The sequence below is a fragment of the Ovis canadensis genome, chromosome X (assembly GCF_042477335.2).
Source record: "Ovis canadensis isolate MfBH-ARS-UI-01 breed Bighorn chromosome X, ARS-UI_OviCan_v2, whole genome shotgun sequence".
Classification (NCBI taxonomy): Eukaryota; Metazoa; Chordata; class Mammalia; order Artiodactyla; family Bovidae; genus Ovis; species Ovis canadensis.
The window spans coordinates 21061467-21081196 of NC_091727.1; the positions used below are offsets into that span (position 1 = coordinate 21061467).

At 37.9% G+C, this 19730-nt stretch overlaps 1 protein-coding gene across 5 annotated transcripts in view; it reads left to right on the forward strand.

Annotated features, from left to right (window-relative positions):
- The window catches only part of CNKSR2 (connector enhancer of kinase suppressor of Ras 2), a 286604-nt gene that overhangs the window by 227852 nt on the left and 39022 nt on the right, over positions 1–19730 (forward strand). For all 5 annotated transcript variants that reach the window (XM_070291444.1, XM_070291441.1, XM_070291442.1 and 2 more), the window contains 3 exons: positions 270–337; positions 6418–6518; positions 9047–9596. In XM_070291444.1, the coding sequence (XP_070147545.1) occupies positions 270–337; positions 6418–6518; positions 9047–9596 (719 nt within the window). The remainder of the gene's footprint in view (positions 1–269; positions 338–6417; positions 6519–9046; positions 9597–19730) is intronic.

The window sequence follows — 19730 nt, forward strand, 5'->3', positions numbered from 1 at the left end:
ACTTTGGTCATCTCAGACCCCTTTATATTGCAGATATATACAGGCTTGCCCAAGACTTTTCTAGTGAAATAGCATCTTTACTGTGGGAACAGTTTGTACTGCAGCAAATTATAACTTATTGATGACTCCATGTGTTAAGAGTAACAAAAAACAACACATCTTTTATCTGAGGTTATTCCATATACTCATATGCATTTGAAAATAAATATTTCCAAGAAGGTAAATTGTAAGAAATTCAGTTGCAATGTTACTGATATTTGTTTTTTCAGGTGGCTTAACAGAATTAACATGCTGACTGCAGGATATGCAGAAAGAGAGAGGATTAAGCAAGAACAAGGTAAAGGAATACTTTTTTTTACTAATGTTCTTTTCCCTTGCTGTTTTCCTCTACAGCGTTTGATTGCTATCACTTGAGAGAAAATGCAAATGTCAATCTGTGGTGGTGGTGGTTTTTTTTTCTCTTTTGTGCACTTCAAAGGAATCCAAACCATAGCATTTTATGGGTAGGATTTAGTAAATCAAACAGGAAATAAACTCAGATTTTTAGAGCAGCTAATATGGAGTTTGTTCCTGTTTGTTGCCATCTCCTTTAGACTATTTCTTATGGGAAAAAAAATCTTAAAAATTAAAGAGCCTAGAATTGGTCCTATATTAACCCAAGTCTAGGTCCTTAGTGGTTTTTTCTACTTAGTGGTTTCACAGACATTTAGGTGCTTTTTTATGCAGAGAGCTCAGATGAATGATTCATTCTTTCATCAAGTATCTCATTTGAATGTGTTCTTCAGTTCTGTTAGCGTGTTAGCTCTGTGATCATATGGAACTTGCCTTAGTGTTGACCTCATATTTATGAAACACAATATCCTGATGCAGAATTGAAATCTCAACAAAAGTTGTGGTTACCATTCTAAAAGTGGCTTTTCTTTTCCCAAAGAATGTTTGCTGTACATCCCTTGGAAGCATAACTAGTTTTTTGAAAACTTTTGAGACATCCTAAAGTTAAAGGAATTCTACAGAAGGATACACAAACATACTTCTAGTTGTGTCTCCAGTATGTATAGTCTGTGTGTTGATGTGAAGATTCTGAAAACTTTGTTTCCTCACAGAGAAAACTTTTTAAAGCATCTAAAAACTAAAGGTTAGAGATATCTAAAAAAGATAACCAGATCCCAAAACCAATCTGTCAGCAAAGTTTTAGGTCAGGGGTCAGGAAACTTTCTGAGTAAAGAGCCAAACAGTAAATATCTTAGGCTTTGAAGGCCTTAAGGTTTCTTTGAAGCTATTCAGCTCTGCTACAGACACATGAAAAGAAGTGGCTGTACTTCCATAAAGCTTTATTTATGGACAATGAGATTGAATTTCATAACATTTTTCACATTTTGAAACTTCTTTTGATTTTTTTTTAATCCACTTAAAATGTAAAAGCCATTCTTGATCCACAGGCTGTATAAAAACAGGCCAAGTGCCTCATTTGGCCTGCAGACTATAGTTTACCAATTCCGAGTTTAGAGCCATAGGATAAGAGAATGGAGGTGCCTAGAGCAGTGAAGAGTGAGGAGATAGGGCAGGAAGATGTCCAAGAAATAGCATAACGTGATTATTGCCGATGGGAATTTATCATCTTGTTGAGAATTTCAAAAATATACACTTGAAATTGCCTAAGAAAAATTAAAGAGTGACATAAAGTAAATGAGTACTAATTTTTGCACAACATGCAACTGATTTTAAAAATTGCTAAGTGGATGCAAAATTTAAAAAAAAATCCTGAAGAGGGGGCAGGATTAACGAGGATATACTTGGAGAAAGTAATCAGTGAGCCTGATGTAAAATGTTAGCACTGAAGAGAAAGAGAAGACTTTATTAAGTTTTGAAGTGTTTCTGGCATCACCAAAACATGTTTCTGGCATCATGTCAATGGACGTGAGTTTGAGCAAACTCTGGGAGACAGTGAAGGACAGGGAACCTGACAGGCTGCAGTCCATGGGGTCGCAGAGTCGGACACGACTGAGCAACTGAACAACAACAAAGTGTTTCTGAGTGAGGCCTTCATCTAGCACTCTAATCGCATTATGGTGAAATAGGCACTCATCCTGCCTGAAATTACATTGAATTGTAGCAGAAAAGATACTCTGAGTAAAATAGAGAAAGTGAAACATGGAAAAGTACAAACCAAATTCCATGGGAATGAGTCTGGAGAGATTTCTTCCAGGAAGGAAATGGGAAAGACATTATGTGGACGTAATCTGAACTGGTTCTCACAGGATGAGAACTAATAAAACATTTCTGAGAGTGGAGGCAGCATGGGTACTTCCACAAATAACATGGAAGCCATCTCCATCAAATCACTGTGCACAGGCAAACCCAGCCAGGACTGAAGTGTCAGGCCAGTAATTAAGTCACATTTCTTCACTGTTAAACGTTTATTCCCCACTTAATTCTTCTACTTAATTAATGGGCCTAACGTTATAGTAAGAGAACTAAATACACACACATACACACATAACAACCCCTTTTCAAATTACTTTTAAAAGGCATGAAAGCTGTTCTTTAAAAGTACATGTAGATTTGTTTCTCTGTGTTTTAAGATGCAAGAGTTTGAAGTGTGGGCAATGTGCTGATAGGAAAATGAATCTTTAAAAAGTCAATTTGCATGAATAAGGAAACTTGGATTTTCAGGCTTAACTTCTGTATTTTGTCACTCAACATTGCTTTGAAACTGAGCATGGCCTTGATTTTAGTGGATTTCCTTTGTACTTGGTATTATATAACCAAAATTCATTATGGATGAAAGAACTGGTAAGTCACATTGCACATGCAGGTTCCAAAAAATACTCATTCCATGGATTCATGCTGCCATAGTCTGTCATGTGAGTATTTATTTTAGTGCCTACTAGAAAATGGTAGATAATCATATGTAGAAGCTTTAAGTTACAGTTCAATTTTCTACAACCAGAATCTCTGAGATTTCCCCTTAGAGTATACATTCATCAGATGCTCTAACATGGATCACAAGCATATTAGACTTCCTACCTTATATGGGATTAGGTCTCACAATATCCTATATAGTCAACTGCTGGATGCACGTGTCTATGCCACACTTCTATAAAATTGTTTGACATCTGAGTACCATTCTCAGCACTGAAGTTAAACCTGAAACAAAGCTCTTTGAGAATTGGAAATATTTCAGAAAGATGCAAAGGAATAACTGCCAAACACTGTTTCTATTTAAATACTCAGTATAGCTTAGAAGTGACTCTTTCATTGACTTAAAAGTTTAGTGAATTGCTGTCTTTAACTACAGCAGTATAAAGGATATGAGGATCTTTTTCATTATGCATTATTTTACATAGAGAAAATAGGGTTACATTGAATTTTGCCAAGATCATAATTTGGCTAATTGTCTGCTAATACATTTTTTTTATTTTTCCAGCTTCAGATCAGACATTCATGACACATTATTTTCAATCACACGTAAGGTCTTAGTAAAGCTTTAATTACATAAAAATGAATAAAATTCATTGTGTTTCTTTGATAGTTCTAGATGAAAAAGCCAATTTTTTTTTAGATTATCCTTTGTATCAACATAAGAAGTGGAAATTTTCCTCTTCTATTGATGGCACTGTTTATTCATGATTAGTTAGTTGTTAAATTGAATATCACTGCAAGAGACATTAAAAAGTATCCATTCATTCCATGCTAAATAAGAGAGCTAAGAAAAATAAATTAATTTGCTCTTAGAATGAAAATCAGACTGGTTTCAGCCTCTGGGCAGCAGTGTGCTGGTAATTTTCCACACAAACCCAAAAAGGCCTGAATTTTCTGTAGGCTCTTCCCTGTCATTACTCTCTCAGAGACACATGGCTTAGTGTATGAAATGAAGTTGATTTACAAAGTGGTATTTCAACCTCTTCTTAGACAACCCACGAAAAATTTGGTTTGATGGTGTTTCTTTTTTAGTAAACCAAGAATTACATCAAATTTCGAACTAGAATTTTTCCTCATTTATCAAGGAAAGAGGGGTTAGGGCGGGGAGTAGAGAGAGAATCTCCTGAATCTGTCACTTGTAGTGTTAGTCATAGAGATCTTGAGAAAATAGTTATCTTCTCCTTCTCAATGTGCTGATTGGACCATTTCAGGTGCTAACTCCTTGAGACCCAAAGTCTCAGTGCAAAGGTGAAGGGAAAACTCAGCACAGGTGTCATAGTTTCTGGAAACAGTGGGAAGGGTAAGAGCAGAGTGATCTTGGCAGGCCTACTGCTGGGGAGAGGGAGGAGGAGTGCTTAGTACCTCTCCCTCTAGCAATAATTTCCCAGTAGAATTCAGGCTCTCACAAAACTACCCAACTGAGGCCCCAGAGCTCCAGAATTCACTTTTCATTGCTGGAACTTGCTACAAGAAAAAATTAATAGCTAAGAAGACGGGAACACCAGGCACTTATTTCCTGTGTGATCTGGGACAGACTGTCCTAGCGTGCTACCTGCAAATCCACCAGTATTAGGAATCCTAATATTTTTTAGTGCTTTCAAGGTGTAAGGCACTTAAATATGTGCTACCATAGTACCCCACTCATACAACTCTGAAAGGTGGTGTTTATTAGCCCCGTTTTACGGATAACAAAACAGACTCAGAGAGATTAAGTCACCATCACAAGAGCACAGAAATGGCATTTGGTACAGCCAAACATTAAAGCTGCATCTGCACGAGTATATAGTCCATGCTTTTCTGACTGGCGTTTACTGGGTACGTTTCTGGACAGCTACATCAATTCATATTTGGGAGGAGACTTAATATGCTTCCCATCACCAGTGTGACCCAATGTAAAAGCCAGATATCAAATTTAGGTTAACTATAGTGAAGTGAAGTCTCTCAGTCATGTCCGACTCTTTGTGACCCCATGGACTGTAGCCTATCAGGCTCCTCCGTCCATGGGATTTTCCAGGCAAGAGCGCTGGAGTGGATTGCCATTTCCTTCTCCAGGGGATCTTCCCAACCCAGGAATCAAACCCTGGTCTCCCGCATTGCAGGCAGACGCTTTACCATCTGAGCCACTGTTAACTATAGTCATTGTTTTTCTTTTACTCAAAGGGGATAATTAAAGCAGGAATAGGATTTTCAAAGACTTTCTCTCCATTGCTAAAGAATTTTGACCAAATTCTTTAGCAGGGAGGACAGGGTCTTGAAAAATCATGAATATATGTCACATTAAACTCTCTGTTTAATATGTCACATTAAACTGAGTCATACGAAAGAGTCCCAGTAATTTAACCCTTCAAGGTTTAGAACAAGGCAATTTCTTAGTTCAAACCCATTTTACTACTTTCTCTTTGGTATATAATAAGTACTCAGTAAATGTTAATTGTACTTATTAATCAGCACCACAAGGAAAATGTATAAAAATATTACAATATGGGAATTCCTAGATGGAAAAAGGTACCTATAAAAATGTGTGCCATGATTTTTGGCCTACATCTAAGTATTAGTTAAGCCTTCTAGTGGTTCTTTTGTGGTGGAACTTTTCATAAGAATAAGGAACCTTTTGTTTGGCTACTTTTCTTTTATCATTTGAAATTCATATGGGTGATACTTCTAGATTTTTCCTTGTAAACACAAAAAATTAACCCAGCAGTTATAGGGTGGTTGAAATATTGGTAGAACAGATCTGATGATTGGCCTTTGTGCTGTATTTTACTCGACCAATGTACCTCAGTTTTTCCTCTTCCCTCTTGCCTGAGGTCTGCCAAGTCATTTTGTCTAGCGGCTTACATTTTCTACCCTTTTAAGTAATTCTAGAAGTTTGGAGCTTACAGCCCACATCAGCAGATTTGCCCTTTTGCGTTTGGCAAGAATCAAGGTTTGCCATGTGTTTCCAAGTAGAGGTGGGAGTATGGTGTTATAGAGACTCGTGTCAGCATGACTCTGGAAACAGCGATTGTTAGATAACCAGTGAACTGAAGCCAGAGAAGAGAATTGAGAACATTATTCTGGGAGCTGTTTATATCTGTAGAGATCTACAGCAATGTATGCATTTCTTCTTTGAGTGTTCATCTTTAAGATAAAATGATACACCTTTAAAAAATGTCATGTAACATCATTCATTCTTTGAAGTTTCAAGTAGTTTGGTCTGGAATTATACCCTAAACCTGATTTGACTTATGCATTATCTTTTTCGTAACTCCTCAACGTGCAGCTATGTGTTATTGCTTGCTTTAAAAGGAGGTAGGAATTGGGTGATTGTACTCTCTTTCTCCTCAAATCCCAACTGAAAATAAAAGTTGTTGGACCTGGAGTAGCCAGTGCTGGGGAGCAGTGTGTAGAAATGGAATTTAAACTTCCTTTTGTTAGCTGGTAGTGAGTGTTACTGAAAATATGGCTAGACACTTTTAATGAAATACTGATGTATCCATATGTGTGAACTTTCAGATTACTGGAGTGAGAGTGACAAGGAAGAAGCAGATACTCCGTCAACACCTAAACAGGACAGCCCTCCACCCCCCTATGATACATACCCACGGCCTCCCTCTGTAAGTTGCCAATAGTAATGTACTCAATATAGTATTGGATTATTGGATCTGAAACATCCTTTTTTTATGTTAAAAAACATTGTGTGGTGAATTACTTGTCAGACCTTGTGTTTTTCAGGGGGAAAGAAAACAGGGAGCCTAAAAGAAATAAGGGAGGAACTTTATACAAAGAATATTTAATCAGGAGAAGCAATCACCACAGCTTCCACACTTAGAAATATCTTACCAGTTTTATTAAGAAAACATACCATTTGTGTCAGAGTAGGCTTCATGAACTATCAACAAAAAAAAGTTTTGTGGAAAAAAGATATGTAAATTGACCTTATCTATTCTACACTAACAAAGTTCATTCCTATGTTCTTTAGAAACAATAGTAAAAATTGATATTATATCTGTATTGAACATGTTTTGGTAGGTAGCTTTTCAGATAGCTATGGGATCTGGTTTAATGTATATGTGTTTATGTGGTACCCTTCTTCTTAAGATTTCTTAAACTTGTGTAAATCATTCTGTGTATAGACTGTACCTTGATTTTTATAACTGTCCCTGTTTGTTTTATGCTCATCAGAATTATTGAAAGAGTCTCAATACTGTCCCATTTTAAAGACTGTTCATTGCATGGTCACCGTTCGGAAGAGTCCATTCTGCCTATCTGGGGACTGAGTCTTCCACATAGGTAATGGAATTGGATTTAGGTGACAATAGCCGCCAACCTAATTCCACTTCTGTGTTACTCCAGGGGATTTTTAACAAGAAAGGTGCTATGCAAGATGTTGATATAATTCGAGGTCACTTCTCAACCTTGGCTATGCATAAGGATCTGCTCTGGAATGTTTTAGAAATGCAGATACTCAGGCCTAATCCAGAGATACTAAATTGGCATGTTTGGGACTGCAAATAGCTCACTGGATTGGACTGTGAATTTTTTGAGAACAGGGACTCCATTCTCTTCATCTATTCATCCCCGTGGCCTAGTACAGCACTGGTACTTATTTATTCAGTGCTCAGTGAATATTTCTGAAATAAATAAATAGAATAAATGGATAAATATTTTAGCTAATGACTAAAAGGGAAGTCACATTTTTAATTGAAATGTTTGATGACAGTGTCTCTTACCTAAGGGAGAAAGAAGAAAAGCAGAAAAAAGGCAGAGTTGTATACACGTGTCTGTATACACATTTCCTTAATAAATACTGCAGTGCAACAGAATGCCAGGATGAACTAAAAAAATGAAATAATGAAGTCAGTAACAAGATATAGTTTGTATCATATTTTCCTTCTTTCCCTAAAAAGTCAGGATCTGAATATTCTTTTAATATAAATATATTATTTATAGGGACTTCCCTGGGGGTCCAGTGGTTAAAACTCCACGCTTCCAAAGTAGGAGACATGGGTTCCATCCCTGCTCGGGGAACTAAGATCCTACATGCCGCCTGGCACAGCCAAAAGATAAAAATAAATAAACCTTTAAAAATAAAATATTTGTAAACATGAAAGAAAGGGAAACTGCTTGACCAAACTGCTCTTTAATGATAGCAACTTGTGAATTTCAAGAAGGAAACTACCCACATTGTTATTAACACGTGGGTGGATAAACTGCCCCCAGAAAATGCCACTGAACTCCTTTACCCAAAGGGGTAGATGTACTTTCACCTTAGTCAGGCTTTTCCTGGCCACAACTTCAGCCTCAGTGGTAATAACCACGTTGAACACACCTGGCTCCTCCTGCCAGGAAGGGCCGGGGCTGCTCTCTTAGCCCCGGAGGTAGAGTAAGGCCTCTCCCAGCAGGGGTGCCTGCAGGTCTTTTACAACATTCGCCTGATGCCAGTCCTTCTTGGTTGTGCTTTGTGCTGTAACTTATGTTACCGAACTTTAAATTCCACTGATAAAAACATTCCATTTCTCTTTTGTGTTTATGTATTCTGAAGGCTGTGCTCAAGGCAAATGCTAATCCCCATCAGGGTGTAATCTTATCCTTCCTACATTTTAACTCTCTAGAGTGTGCCACAGAACTGACAAGACCATAAGAAAACTTTTCCTTGGCTCCATAGGAGCAGACAGTCACCTTTGAAGAAGAGGAAGGGTTGTGTCTCATTAGAGAGAAGCACCTTGTTTTTTATCCAAAAGCCATTCTTGCTTTCATCCCCAGACTCTGTAAAATCTGGAAATATGAATTTGGCAACAATTCTTCAGGATTTTTAACACGTAGAGATTTTAAAACTTGGGGTTTGGTTTTTAGTTGCTAAATATTTCTTATACAGGCACTCACATTCCCTTATACTTTGAATGTGGTGAAACTTTGCACTAATATGTCACGTTTTACATGAGAGCCCAGCATAGCTGTATTTCAATACATCCATGTCTCAGTCTCTGAAAATTTAAGCTGGGGCCTACCTTTGAGATACGTGAAAAGGTGAGTAGTCATTCACTCAAAGAGTAAATATTACCTGCTGGGAATCAAAGGTGTTCCTTGGTGATAGGAGTGGTCTGTTACTTCTGGGAGACTGATCAGAGTCTCCTTTCCACAGATGAGCTGTGCCAGTCCTTATGTGGAAGCAAAACACAGCCGGCTGTCCTCCACAGAGACCTCCCAGTCGCAATCCTCCCATGAGGAGTTTCGCCAGGAAGTGACTGGGAGCAGTGTGGTGTCCCCCATTCGCAAGACAGCCAGTCAGCGGCGCTCCTGGCAGGATTTAATCGAGACGCCCCTGACAAGCTCGGGATTACACTATCTTCAGACTCTGCCCCTGGAGGATTCTGTCTTCTCTGACTCGGCGGCCATCTCCCCCGAGCACAGGCGGCAGTCCACCCTGCCCACGCAGAAGTGCCACCTTCAGGATCACTATGGGCCGTACCCCTTAGCTGAGAGCGAGCGGATGCAAGTGTTAAATGGAAATGGGGGCAAGCCTCGAAGTTTCACTCTGCCACGAGATAGCGGGTTCAACCACTGCTGTCTGAATGCGCCGGTTAGTGCCTGTGACCCGCAGGATGACGTGCAGCCCACAGAGGTGGAGGAAGAGGAGGAGGAGGAGGAGGAGGAGGAAGGGGAGGCAGCAGGGGAAAACATAGGAGACAAAAGTAAGTATGTCGATGGAGATTCTTAGCCTGTACACACAGATTCCTAACCTTTTCAAACTTCTTATTTTAAGAAAATAGAATTTTGTTTCCCCTTTTTCTTAAAATAATGCTCTTGCTGCACAGGAAGTTAGGTATCCCTTGGTGTCCCACTTTCAGAACTTGAATAACTTGGGGGGGAAAAAGATGAGTAGTGAAGCCTATATCTCAGGATACTCACAGCTATAAGAAATCATTTTATTTTCTCCAGTTACTCATTTGCCTTTTCAGGTTGATGGCATTCGTTTTTCTTCCTCCTCTTATTTACTTACTTTCTTCTCACTCACACGCATCATCCCTTTGGTCCACAGTTGTTGCCCTCTGAGTTTGGGTTAAGAAGCTATAAATGCTTCAAGCAGGTGTTAGCAGGACCTTGGTTGAATAAGTAAGTAAATACACAAAAAATACACATACTCATACATATACATACATATGTAACTTCCCTTTTCACTATTAGAAGACTGAAAGGAAAAACCCAAAAGAATTGTTTGAAGCAGAAATTGTACATAGCATTTCTATCAACTCCAAATAGCAGAATCTGTTTCTAGAAACCAATTTGCCAAAAGCATCCATGTACTTGCCTGGTATGTATGTTGATTGCAAAGCTCAATTTATGTGAATCAACTCCTGAGAGAGAGAAGTCATTTAAGCAACCCTCTGTCTTATTGGCATTAAAAATTCCACAACCAGGTTCAGTTCCTGGTCTGGGAAATGAGATCCTACTAGCCACTTTATGTGCCCCCCCCCCAAAAAAAAGTAGGTAAAAAAATTAATATGTTTACTAGTTACCAAGACTTGAATGTAAAATACCAGAGAAATAATATAAAATCTCTTTATTCAAAATGAAATATTAAACAAATAAATAAATAAATGAAATATGGGCCAATTAGTACAGATGACCCAAGCCAGTGTTGATGAAACCACAGTTACTGGTTTGGTCCCATGAGGGCATTAGACTTCTCTTTTTAAAGGATACCAACGGACTTTGTCCTTCAGCACATTTCAAGAAGTATATGAGGCTTCGATTAAAGAACATATTAGTGTAAAATCATCACAACTGGAAAAACAACTCAAAGCTCACAGGTTACCAACAGGTCAGGAACCTCATATTGATTTCAAGTTTGGCTTATTTAAAGTGAGGGTTACTTTAGAGATTATTGACAAGAAAATTTAGGGGACCTCTTCTACTATCAAAATATGAGTTGCTTACAATAAAATTAACATGTTGAAGCAGTTTCCATATAAAGTATGTTGTAGTCATAATCTCCATGAGGACCATTATAAAAGGTATACTGTTGGTTCAGGAAAGCTGATTACCTGCCAAGCTCTCATAACATTCACATCTATTAGAAATTATAGAAGAGTTGTGGAAGAAAGATCTAGGAACCGTGTTAGGCCTCTGTAGGAGTTCTGGCAAGCACAGTCATACATTTTTAATGTTAGGATGATTAATGAGTTGTTTTCTAAAACTTAACTAAAGATAAGTTAGAAACCTCATTTTGACTGTTGTCCAGGTACTGCATAACTGCTGCAACTAAGTATGGGAGGTTTGTGCAGTATTTTACAAATGCATTAGGGAAAATACTTCATCTCTGCCATTTTCCAGTGAATTGTGTTGAAATTAGGCACAGCCCTCTGAAATAGAGAATCCTGTTCACAACACATTCCTTCATTGCCATACGTAGAAGTCTTTGAAGCTGTCTTTTTCTGTTAAGCTAGATACTTAGCACTTCCTCCTGGTCATTGTGTAGAGAGGATTAGAATGGAGAATATGTGTCCTAGGACCTGAAAGGCAAAGCTAGGCCTTTGCTTGCCCTTCCTTCAGGCTCCACTAGGCTACAGAGCATCTCTAGTTAGACGGTGTTGGATTATTTTTTTCTTCTATTGTCAGTTTTTTGCTGTTTTGTTGATCGAATGTATTTTTAGCCATACAGATGCACTCCAAGTGGATGGGTTTTTCCTTTAGGTTCCCAAGTGGGTCAAGTAGGCAGTTACTCAGTACTTTTCATCTTTTTCAGCAGGCTTTCTCTTTGTGGAATGCTTGCAATAAGGGAGAACAGCCCTAGGAAATGTGTAGGTAAACTTGGTATTGCGTATTTTGCCTTTACAGTTTGATATGGTGGGGCAGCTGGGGCTATTGCAGTCGAGTCTGTTTCACCAAAGGTGGCTGTGCACTGTCTTGCACAGCCCCATCTATTTCTGGGTATTTTTCTATTAATCTTGCCACTTCATGCCCCAGTGTCCTTTAAACCATTCTCATCAGGGCAGTACGTTTCATGCTTGCCTAGAAGATTAATGATGGTTTTTCTGCATTATTGTTTCTAATATTGAGAAGCATACAATTTGATGAACACTTCATTTGGGAAACATCAGCTATAAAAAAATCAGTGTTTTCAAAAGAATCTTTAATGTCTAGTTAAGGCAAGTGTCTTATTCATGACTGCTCTGAGTTGGCCATTAGGTGTAAGTATTTTAGGCTGCTTATTCAAATCAGGCTGCTTGGTGTTATGTCAGCAGTCAAAATTATACACAGGAAAGAAGCTGTGGCCATCCCATCAGCCTCAGACTTACAGCCCTCCACACAGAGCGCTCACTATGCTGCCACTAGGGTCAGCAGGCTGCCATGCTTGTTAGAATCAAAGACTAGCAGCAGTGTATTACTAACTGTCCTGCTCAAGGCCACCATGCGTTGTGACCTACTAAAGTGAATTTGCACTAATCAAGTACAAACCTGCAGAGGAAATAAGTTTCATGTCTCTAGCTCCAAACTTTTTTCTCAGTTTGCCAAGAAATTAAAAATAGGAAATATCAGGCAAGTGAACAGAAGGAGCCATGGGAGAAAATGTTAAAATACAGCCTATCTTCAGTTTTAAGGATTAAGAATTATGTCACCACAACCTAGATGGGTGGGATGAGGTGGGAAGTGTGAGGGAGGCGACATACATATACCTATAGCTGATTCACTTTGATGTATGGCAGAAACCAACACAATATTGTAAAGGAACTATCCTTCAATTAAAAGTAAATAAACTTTTACAAAAGAATTATGTCATCAACCAAACCCCTTTCATGATCTGTATCATGTAGTGCTTATGAGTTTACAGAGCAATTTAAGAAGTAAGATATACCTACGTCTGTTACCTGAATGCTTTTTTCATTTTCTTTGTACATGTAGAATTCAGCCCTGCTTGGGAGGTGTAAATTTAGTCTTCTTTGGAGCATACTTCTTAGAGCATACTTCGATCTATGTTCTCATGGTTGAACTACCTTTTGTCTTATTTTGAAATTCAGTTCTTTAACTGAGTCATACTGTGATTTTTCTCAGGCTGAACTCATTTTAGTCTAAATGGATGGTATTAAAAGTATACAGATGAGACCTGTCTTGTTTTCCTTTGACTGAAAAGTCAGCTTGCATATTAATTATCCTGACCTACTTCACTGGCATTTGGGAGAAGACAACTAATTTCCTATTATCCCAATTAGCACTTTGGAATCTTACTGAGGTGTAGGCCTTATAATACCTCAGTGAAATTAAATTATAAATTATGTCAGCCTATGCAGCTTTCAAGGAGTATTAATCATAAAATTGTGGGACAAAATATAAAGATATAATATTCTTTATTCAGAAATCATCTGCTGTAACACTAAAATACTGTTTTGGTTAATACAGCTTGAAGTCTGCTTCTAATAGCTGTCTTTCCCTTGCCATCCTATGTGGTTTAGGTGAGATTTTTGAAAGCTTTATCCTTTAATCCTGCTGATTTCCCTCTTGGCAGGTAAAAGAGCACTCTATCAGCCATACATTTTTGGTGCCTCTGGGTACTCAGTGAAGTTATAATGTGCTCTTTTTCATTGTCCTAGAGATAACCTATCAGCATTCAGTTTACACATTTATTAGTTTGGTCTTAGGAATCTAAAGCAAAACCTGGGGTTTTTTGCTTTTCTTAGCAGGGATGAGAGTTGTGATGGATAAAATGTTCCCTACTAGCTACAATACCTAGCAGGTTATCTGGTTAGGATATTTATTGATGCTTTCAAAATGAGATCTGCCAATAAGTGTGCTTTAAAGTTGTTGTTTTTTTTCCTAACAGCCATTGCACACCATTGGTAACTTAAGAGCTGTACAAAATGTGCAGCTCAGTGCCTTAATATCTTAAATAATCTAGGCAGAGAGGTTAGATAATGACTACTAATATCATGCAGAAGAAGATAGATTAATCCTCTTCAATCATTTTGAGAGTCCTGAAGTAATTTCCTGAAGAGTTTCTAAATGCTATGAATTTTATTTTGAAGAACATTCAGGTAAGAAGTATATGGGCAAGGGGAAGATATTCTCAGAATATGAAATTGTGTTAAAGAAAAAAAGGAGCAAGTTGAAAATAAAAATGTTGCAGTACTTTTTACTATTTTTTTTATTGTCAAGATAAATTATGCTTAAGCACAAAGAGTTTGGAAGAGCATAATCATCAATAATATCTTAAATTACAGTTCAGGTCTAAAGGGAATAGATGGAAAAGATATACAAGCAATGTGAATAAAAAGACAGGTACCAAAAAGTCAGAGAAAGAATAGTAGAGAACCTTAAAAATGTCACTTTTGTGAAGTTCAAGGGCACCATTCTTGGCTGGTTATCTTAACACACAGATATTGAAAAAACAAAAACAGGACTTCCCTGGTGGTCCAGTGGTTAAGAATCTGCCTTCCAACACGGGATATGGGTTCGATCCCTGATCAGAGAACCAAGATCCCACGTGCTCCAACGAAGATCTGACACAGCCATAAATAAACAAATATTTTCTTAATACTGTACTATCTGATTTTGAAGAAAGACTGTTAGGGAGACATAAACACTAAAGACTGGATATAGAGTAGAATGTAGCTGTGATTCTGGTATTAGTTATAGGTTGGATTTTTAATCACACCTCCCTTTTTTTTTGTTTGAATAATGGGTAAAAGCTAATTATCTTAACTTACTGAAAATTCAGAAATGGAGTTGTTCTGGAATAAATGTCATGGCTCTGTAATGTCAGGACTCAGCTAACTTTTCTGTAATGCCAACAGCTCTGAGCATCACTTTTCGTAACATAGGATCCTAAACCCAAAGACCAGACCCTATTCTTGGTATTTGTTGTAAAATCAAAACTTCCCAGATCCTTCCAGCAGACTTAGCCCTAGATTTCACTGGCCAAGGCTGCATCACATGCCCCTGCCTAAATATCAAGGGAAATGAAATGATTATGAGTTTAGACTAACCTTGATTTGTAAGATCATAAAGAAAAGGAGTGTACCAAACTGTCTATCATTACTATCTATTGATACATGAGCCTCTGTACTATTATGTGTATCATCAAATATATTTGTTCCAATAGTGTTTCACCCTTTCAGCGTATATATACAAATACACACCCCAAATCACATCACATCATTTGAAAGTCTTGACCTTATAAAATGTTAAATATCAGAAAAAAGATGTATATTACATAAACCTTGAAAATATAACAAGTTAGATGTGTAGTTGACCTTTGAAATAAATAAGCATGTTTTCCTATGAACACTGAGTGACCAAAGGCTAGAATACAGTCTCTGGAGACATTCCTCAGTTCACATCTTTGCCTTGTCACTTTGCCGCTTCCAGGTGGTATGACTGATCAAGTTATTTGACACCTCTAGACCTCAATTGTTAGATGATGTGGTAACAGTTCCTACCTTTTGAGGTTATATGAGGATCGAATGAGGTAATGCCAGAAAGCACTTAGTTTCCATTTTTGACACACTGTAAGTCTATCCAATAAATGTTTTATAATTATGTAATTTATGTAGATTTCATGCAGATTTGGATTTAAGCAAAGAGGGCAATTACAATACTTAAATAGTGAATTAGTCCTGGCAAACCTCACTAAATAACATTTACCTGACTACTGACCTAACTTTGTTCAGTTCCAGCTATTGAGTTGAATCATATGAATTGCTGTTTTTGTAGGTCAAAATGATGGAGTATCAGCAATTTTGTATATTTCAACACAATATGTTAGCTGTGCTCTAGGAGCTAAAATAGAAATGTCCCCCCCCCAAAAAAAAGAAATGTCCCTCATTTCACATTCTTATCAGTCACTCTTCCTTTCCTTTTTGACTTTGGACATTTGGGAACTCAAAAGAAACTTTGTATTCCAAATAGAAGTTACTTCATATATATTTGGGCTTTCCTGGTGACTCAGACGGAAAAGAATCAGACAGAAAAGAATCTGCCTGCAGTACGGGAAGACCTGGGTTCAATCCCTGGATCAGGAAGACCCCCCTGGAGAAGGGAATGGCTACCCACTCTAGTAGGATATATTCCACGAGGTCACAAAGGGTTGGACACAACTGAGCACTACTTTCACACTTTCACTTTTTTTGGTCATATATATTTACAGAAATATTTGTTTATAGATCTTGCCATTCAGGTTCAGATATTTTCCCCTAAGAGAGATCTACCCTAACAACCTAGTCTGACCCAGATGTCCCTTCCCTGCCCCCCACCACCACCATTCATCCTTGGTTGTGCTACCCTGTTTTATATTCTTCACAGTTTTATCACTTTGAGTATAATATCAAATACTGTTAGCTGATTTATTTTCCATTTCTACCCACCAGTGATTAAATTTCTAAAGAGCAGGGATTTTACTCTTGTCTTATATACCCAGTGCCCAAAACAGTATATGGCCCATAGTAGGCCAGGCACTATTGGATAAATGAGTAAGTGAAGGAATGAATAATTGTAACCCTTTTATCACTAATTCTTTCCCATTTTATTATATAGTAGTTAAAGCTAAAGTTATTTTTTATTCATTGTGTGACATAAAGTCAAAACATTACAAAATTCTTTATTTTGGGTATCTTGTAAAGGGAAGGGAAGGACTGCATGTGTTCAGCAAAATTTCTTCATGCTGGGCACCACAAAGCTAGGATACTAATAACTAGAATTACTGCTCTTTGTATTGATATTATAGTTCATTTATAGTCACTTTCTCTATGTTGAAACCATTTTCTTCCTGTTTTACTCCCATTTCAAAGATGAAGGCCGCAAGAAGATGACATATTAGATAAGCAATTTATTGTTAGAAACCAGATCTTTCAGCACCCATTGGTAGTTGATTTTCCTACCAAAATCTGCTGCCTCCCTCAGAAGTCACCCAACACCTAACTTCGTCCTGATTCATTTGTAAAATGTGTTGAAATTGCATCTTGTACTTTGGCAAATAGCCAGTAGCCTGCATCAGCCAGGAAAATATTCTCAGAAGTTTCATAATAAGTAATGAAGCCAGATTCACTTGGCTGAAGAATGAATTCTAGATGCTGCAGAGTCATGCCAGCAGATGTGGACAGAGAAGAGTTAAAGCTCACATACAAGAATGACAACCTGTCACCTATACAGCTAAGACTAGTTATGATTTACAGTTTGTTTTCCCAAGAAAGATGATGCAGTTCAGCCACACTGCTAGTTGTTACTATTTTCACACACCAAAAGGCAATTCCCTTTCTTCAGATCAGTGATAGCATACAGCCAGTTTCTCAGTAGAATTTGTTCTAGCTTATTTTATGAGAAGCTGTTCTAAGTTTAAACTCCTTTTATCTGGGTCGCCCTTACCAAAGCTGAACGTCACAAATGCTCCTTTTTTCCCCTCTGTATGTGAAGTCTGCCTCCTATGGTTACCAACTACTGGAAGATAGTAGATTAAGACATAATAGGGATATACTATAAAACATGCATTAGAAGTTTTTAAACTTTCCTACATGTTTTTCTTTTATTGTTTTATTGAAAGGTAGTAACTTACTTGTTGCTAGATAAACAAATTAATTAAAATACAATGATAAATGTATCATTATGATACATTTGTGTATATATAAAGTATATATTATGATACAAATGTATCAAATGATAAATGATAAAGTTAAAAAGCAACCCTCTCTCCTTCTTACTCTCCAGAGGTAACTTCTTTTAAAAGTTAAAGCTTTAAGAATTCTTGTATGAATTTGTTTTTCTCATGTATCTTTTTCCTGTAACTCAGTGTGAGTAGGGAGGGATGATATGGTTTAGTTGGTTTCAAGTTAGTGTGTTTACTCAGAATTTTTTTTGATGTGATTTATAATATAATATAATTGTTTATAATATAAGCAGTAATCTTGTGTAATTACTTGCATACTACCTCAGAACCCAGCCCCAATCCCAGCATATATCACCCTAGAAAATGCAGCAGTTACCTGTTGACTATTTCAAAAATGAGGGAAGGAGCTGGAAGAAATGATAATGGCTGTACATTCATGCCTACACCTCACACACACACTCAGAGTGGTGTGTCACTCCTTGCCTGCCTGCCCAATGCCTTAATGCTGTATGACTTTTTCCCACCCTTCTTTACGGGGGTCTTCCCATAATGTCAGCTTATCCCAAATATCTGTGATGAAAACAGCTAAGCCAGAGCCAAGTACCTAAAAAACATAGCAAGTCTAACCTTCAAAGCTAGAATGTAGAACTCAGAGATGGACTTCAGAACTACTGTGTCTGGTAGTCAGTTTTTTTCACCTGCGACTTTGGCTTTAACCTTTTTACTAAACCATCTCCCTTACTTCTTTTTCCCAGTGTTCTCACAAATTCCTTCCTCTGGCCTCTCAAACTTTCTTATGTTTGAGAGGCAACAGTTCAACACCACAATTCAAAAGCATCAATTCTTCAGCGCTCAGCTTTCTTCACAGTCCAACTCTCACATCCATACATGACCACTGGAAAAACCATAGCCTTGACTAGACAGACCTTTGTTGGCAAAGTAGTGTCTCTGCTTTTGAATATGCTATCTAGGTTGGTCATAACTTTCCTTCCAAGAAGTAAGTGTCTTTTAATTTCATGGCTGCAATCACCATCTGCAGTGACTTTGGAGCCCAAGAACATAAAGTCTGACATTGTTTCCACTGTTTCCCCATCTATTTCCCATGAAGTGATGGGACCAGATGCCATGATCTTCGTTTTCTGAATGTTGAGCTTTAAGCCAACTTTTTCACTCTCCTCTTTCACTTTCATCAAGAGGCTGTTTAGTTCCTCTTCACTTTCTGCCATAAGGGTGGTGTCATCTGCATATCTGAGGTTATTGATTTTTCTCCCAGCAATCTTGATTCCAGCTTGTGCTTCTTCCAGCCCAGCGTTTCTCATGATGTACTCTGCATATGAGTTAAATAAGCAGGGTGACAGTATATAGCCTTGACGTACTACTTTTCCTATTTGGAACCAGTCTGTTATTCCATGTCCAGTTCTAACTGTTGCTTCCTGACCTGCATATAGGTTTCTCAGGAGGCAGGTCAGGTGGTCTGGTATTCCCATCTCTTTCAGAATTTTCCACAGTTTATTGTGGTCCACACAGTCAAAGGCTTTGGCATAGTCAATAAAGCAGAAATAGATGTTTTTCTGGAACTCTCTTGCTTTTTCGATGATCCAGCAGATGTTGGCAGTTTGGTCTCTGGTTCCTCTGCCTTTTCTAAAACCAGCTTGAACATCAGGAAGTTCACGGTTCACATATTGCTGAAGTCTGGCTTGGAGAATTTTGAGCATTACTTTACTAGTGTGTGAGATGAGTGCAATTGTGTGGTAGTTTGCACATTCTTTGGGATTGCCTTTCTTTGGGATGGGAATGAAAACTGACCTTTTCCAGTCCTGTGGCCACAGCTGAGTTTTCCAAATTTGCTGGCATATTGAGTGTAGCCCTTTCACAGCATCATCTTTCAGGATTTGAAATAGCTCAGCTGGAATTCCATCACCTCCACTAGCTTTGTTCATAGTGATGCTTTCTAAGGCCCACTTGACTTCCCATTCCAGGATGTCTGGCTCTAGGTGAGTGATAATCACCATCGTGATTATCTTGGTCATGAAGATTTTTTTGTACAGTTCTTCCATGTATTCTTGGCACCTCTTCTTAATATCTTCTGCTTCTGTTAGGTCCCTACCATTTCTGTCCTTTATTGAGCCCATCTTTGGATGAAATGTTCCCTTGGTATCTCTAATTTTCTTGAAGAGATCTCTAGTCTTTCCCATTCTGTTGTTTTCTCTATTTCTTTGCATTAATTACTGAG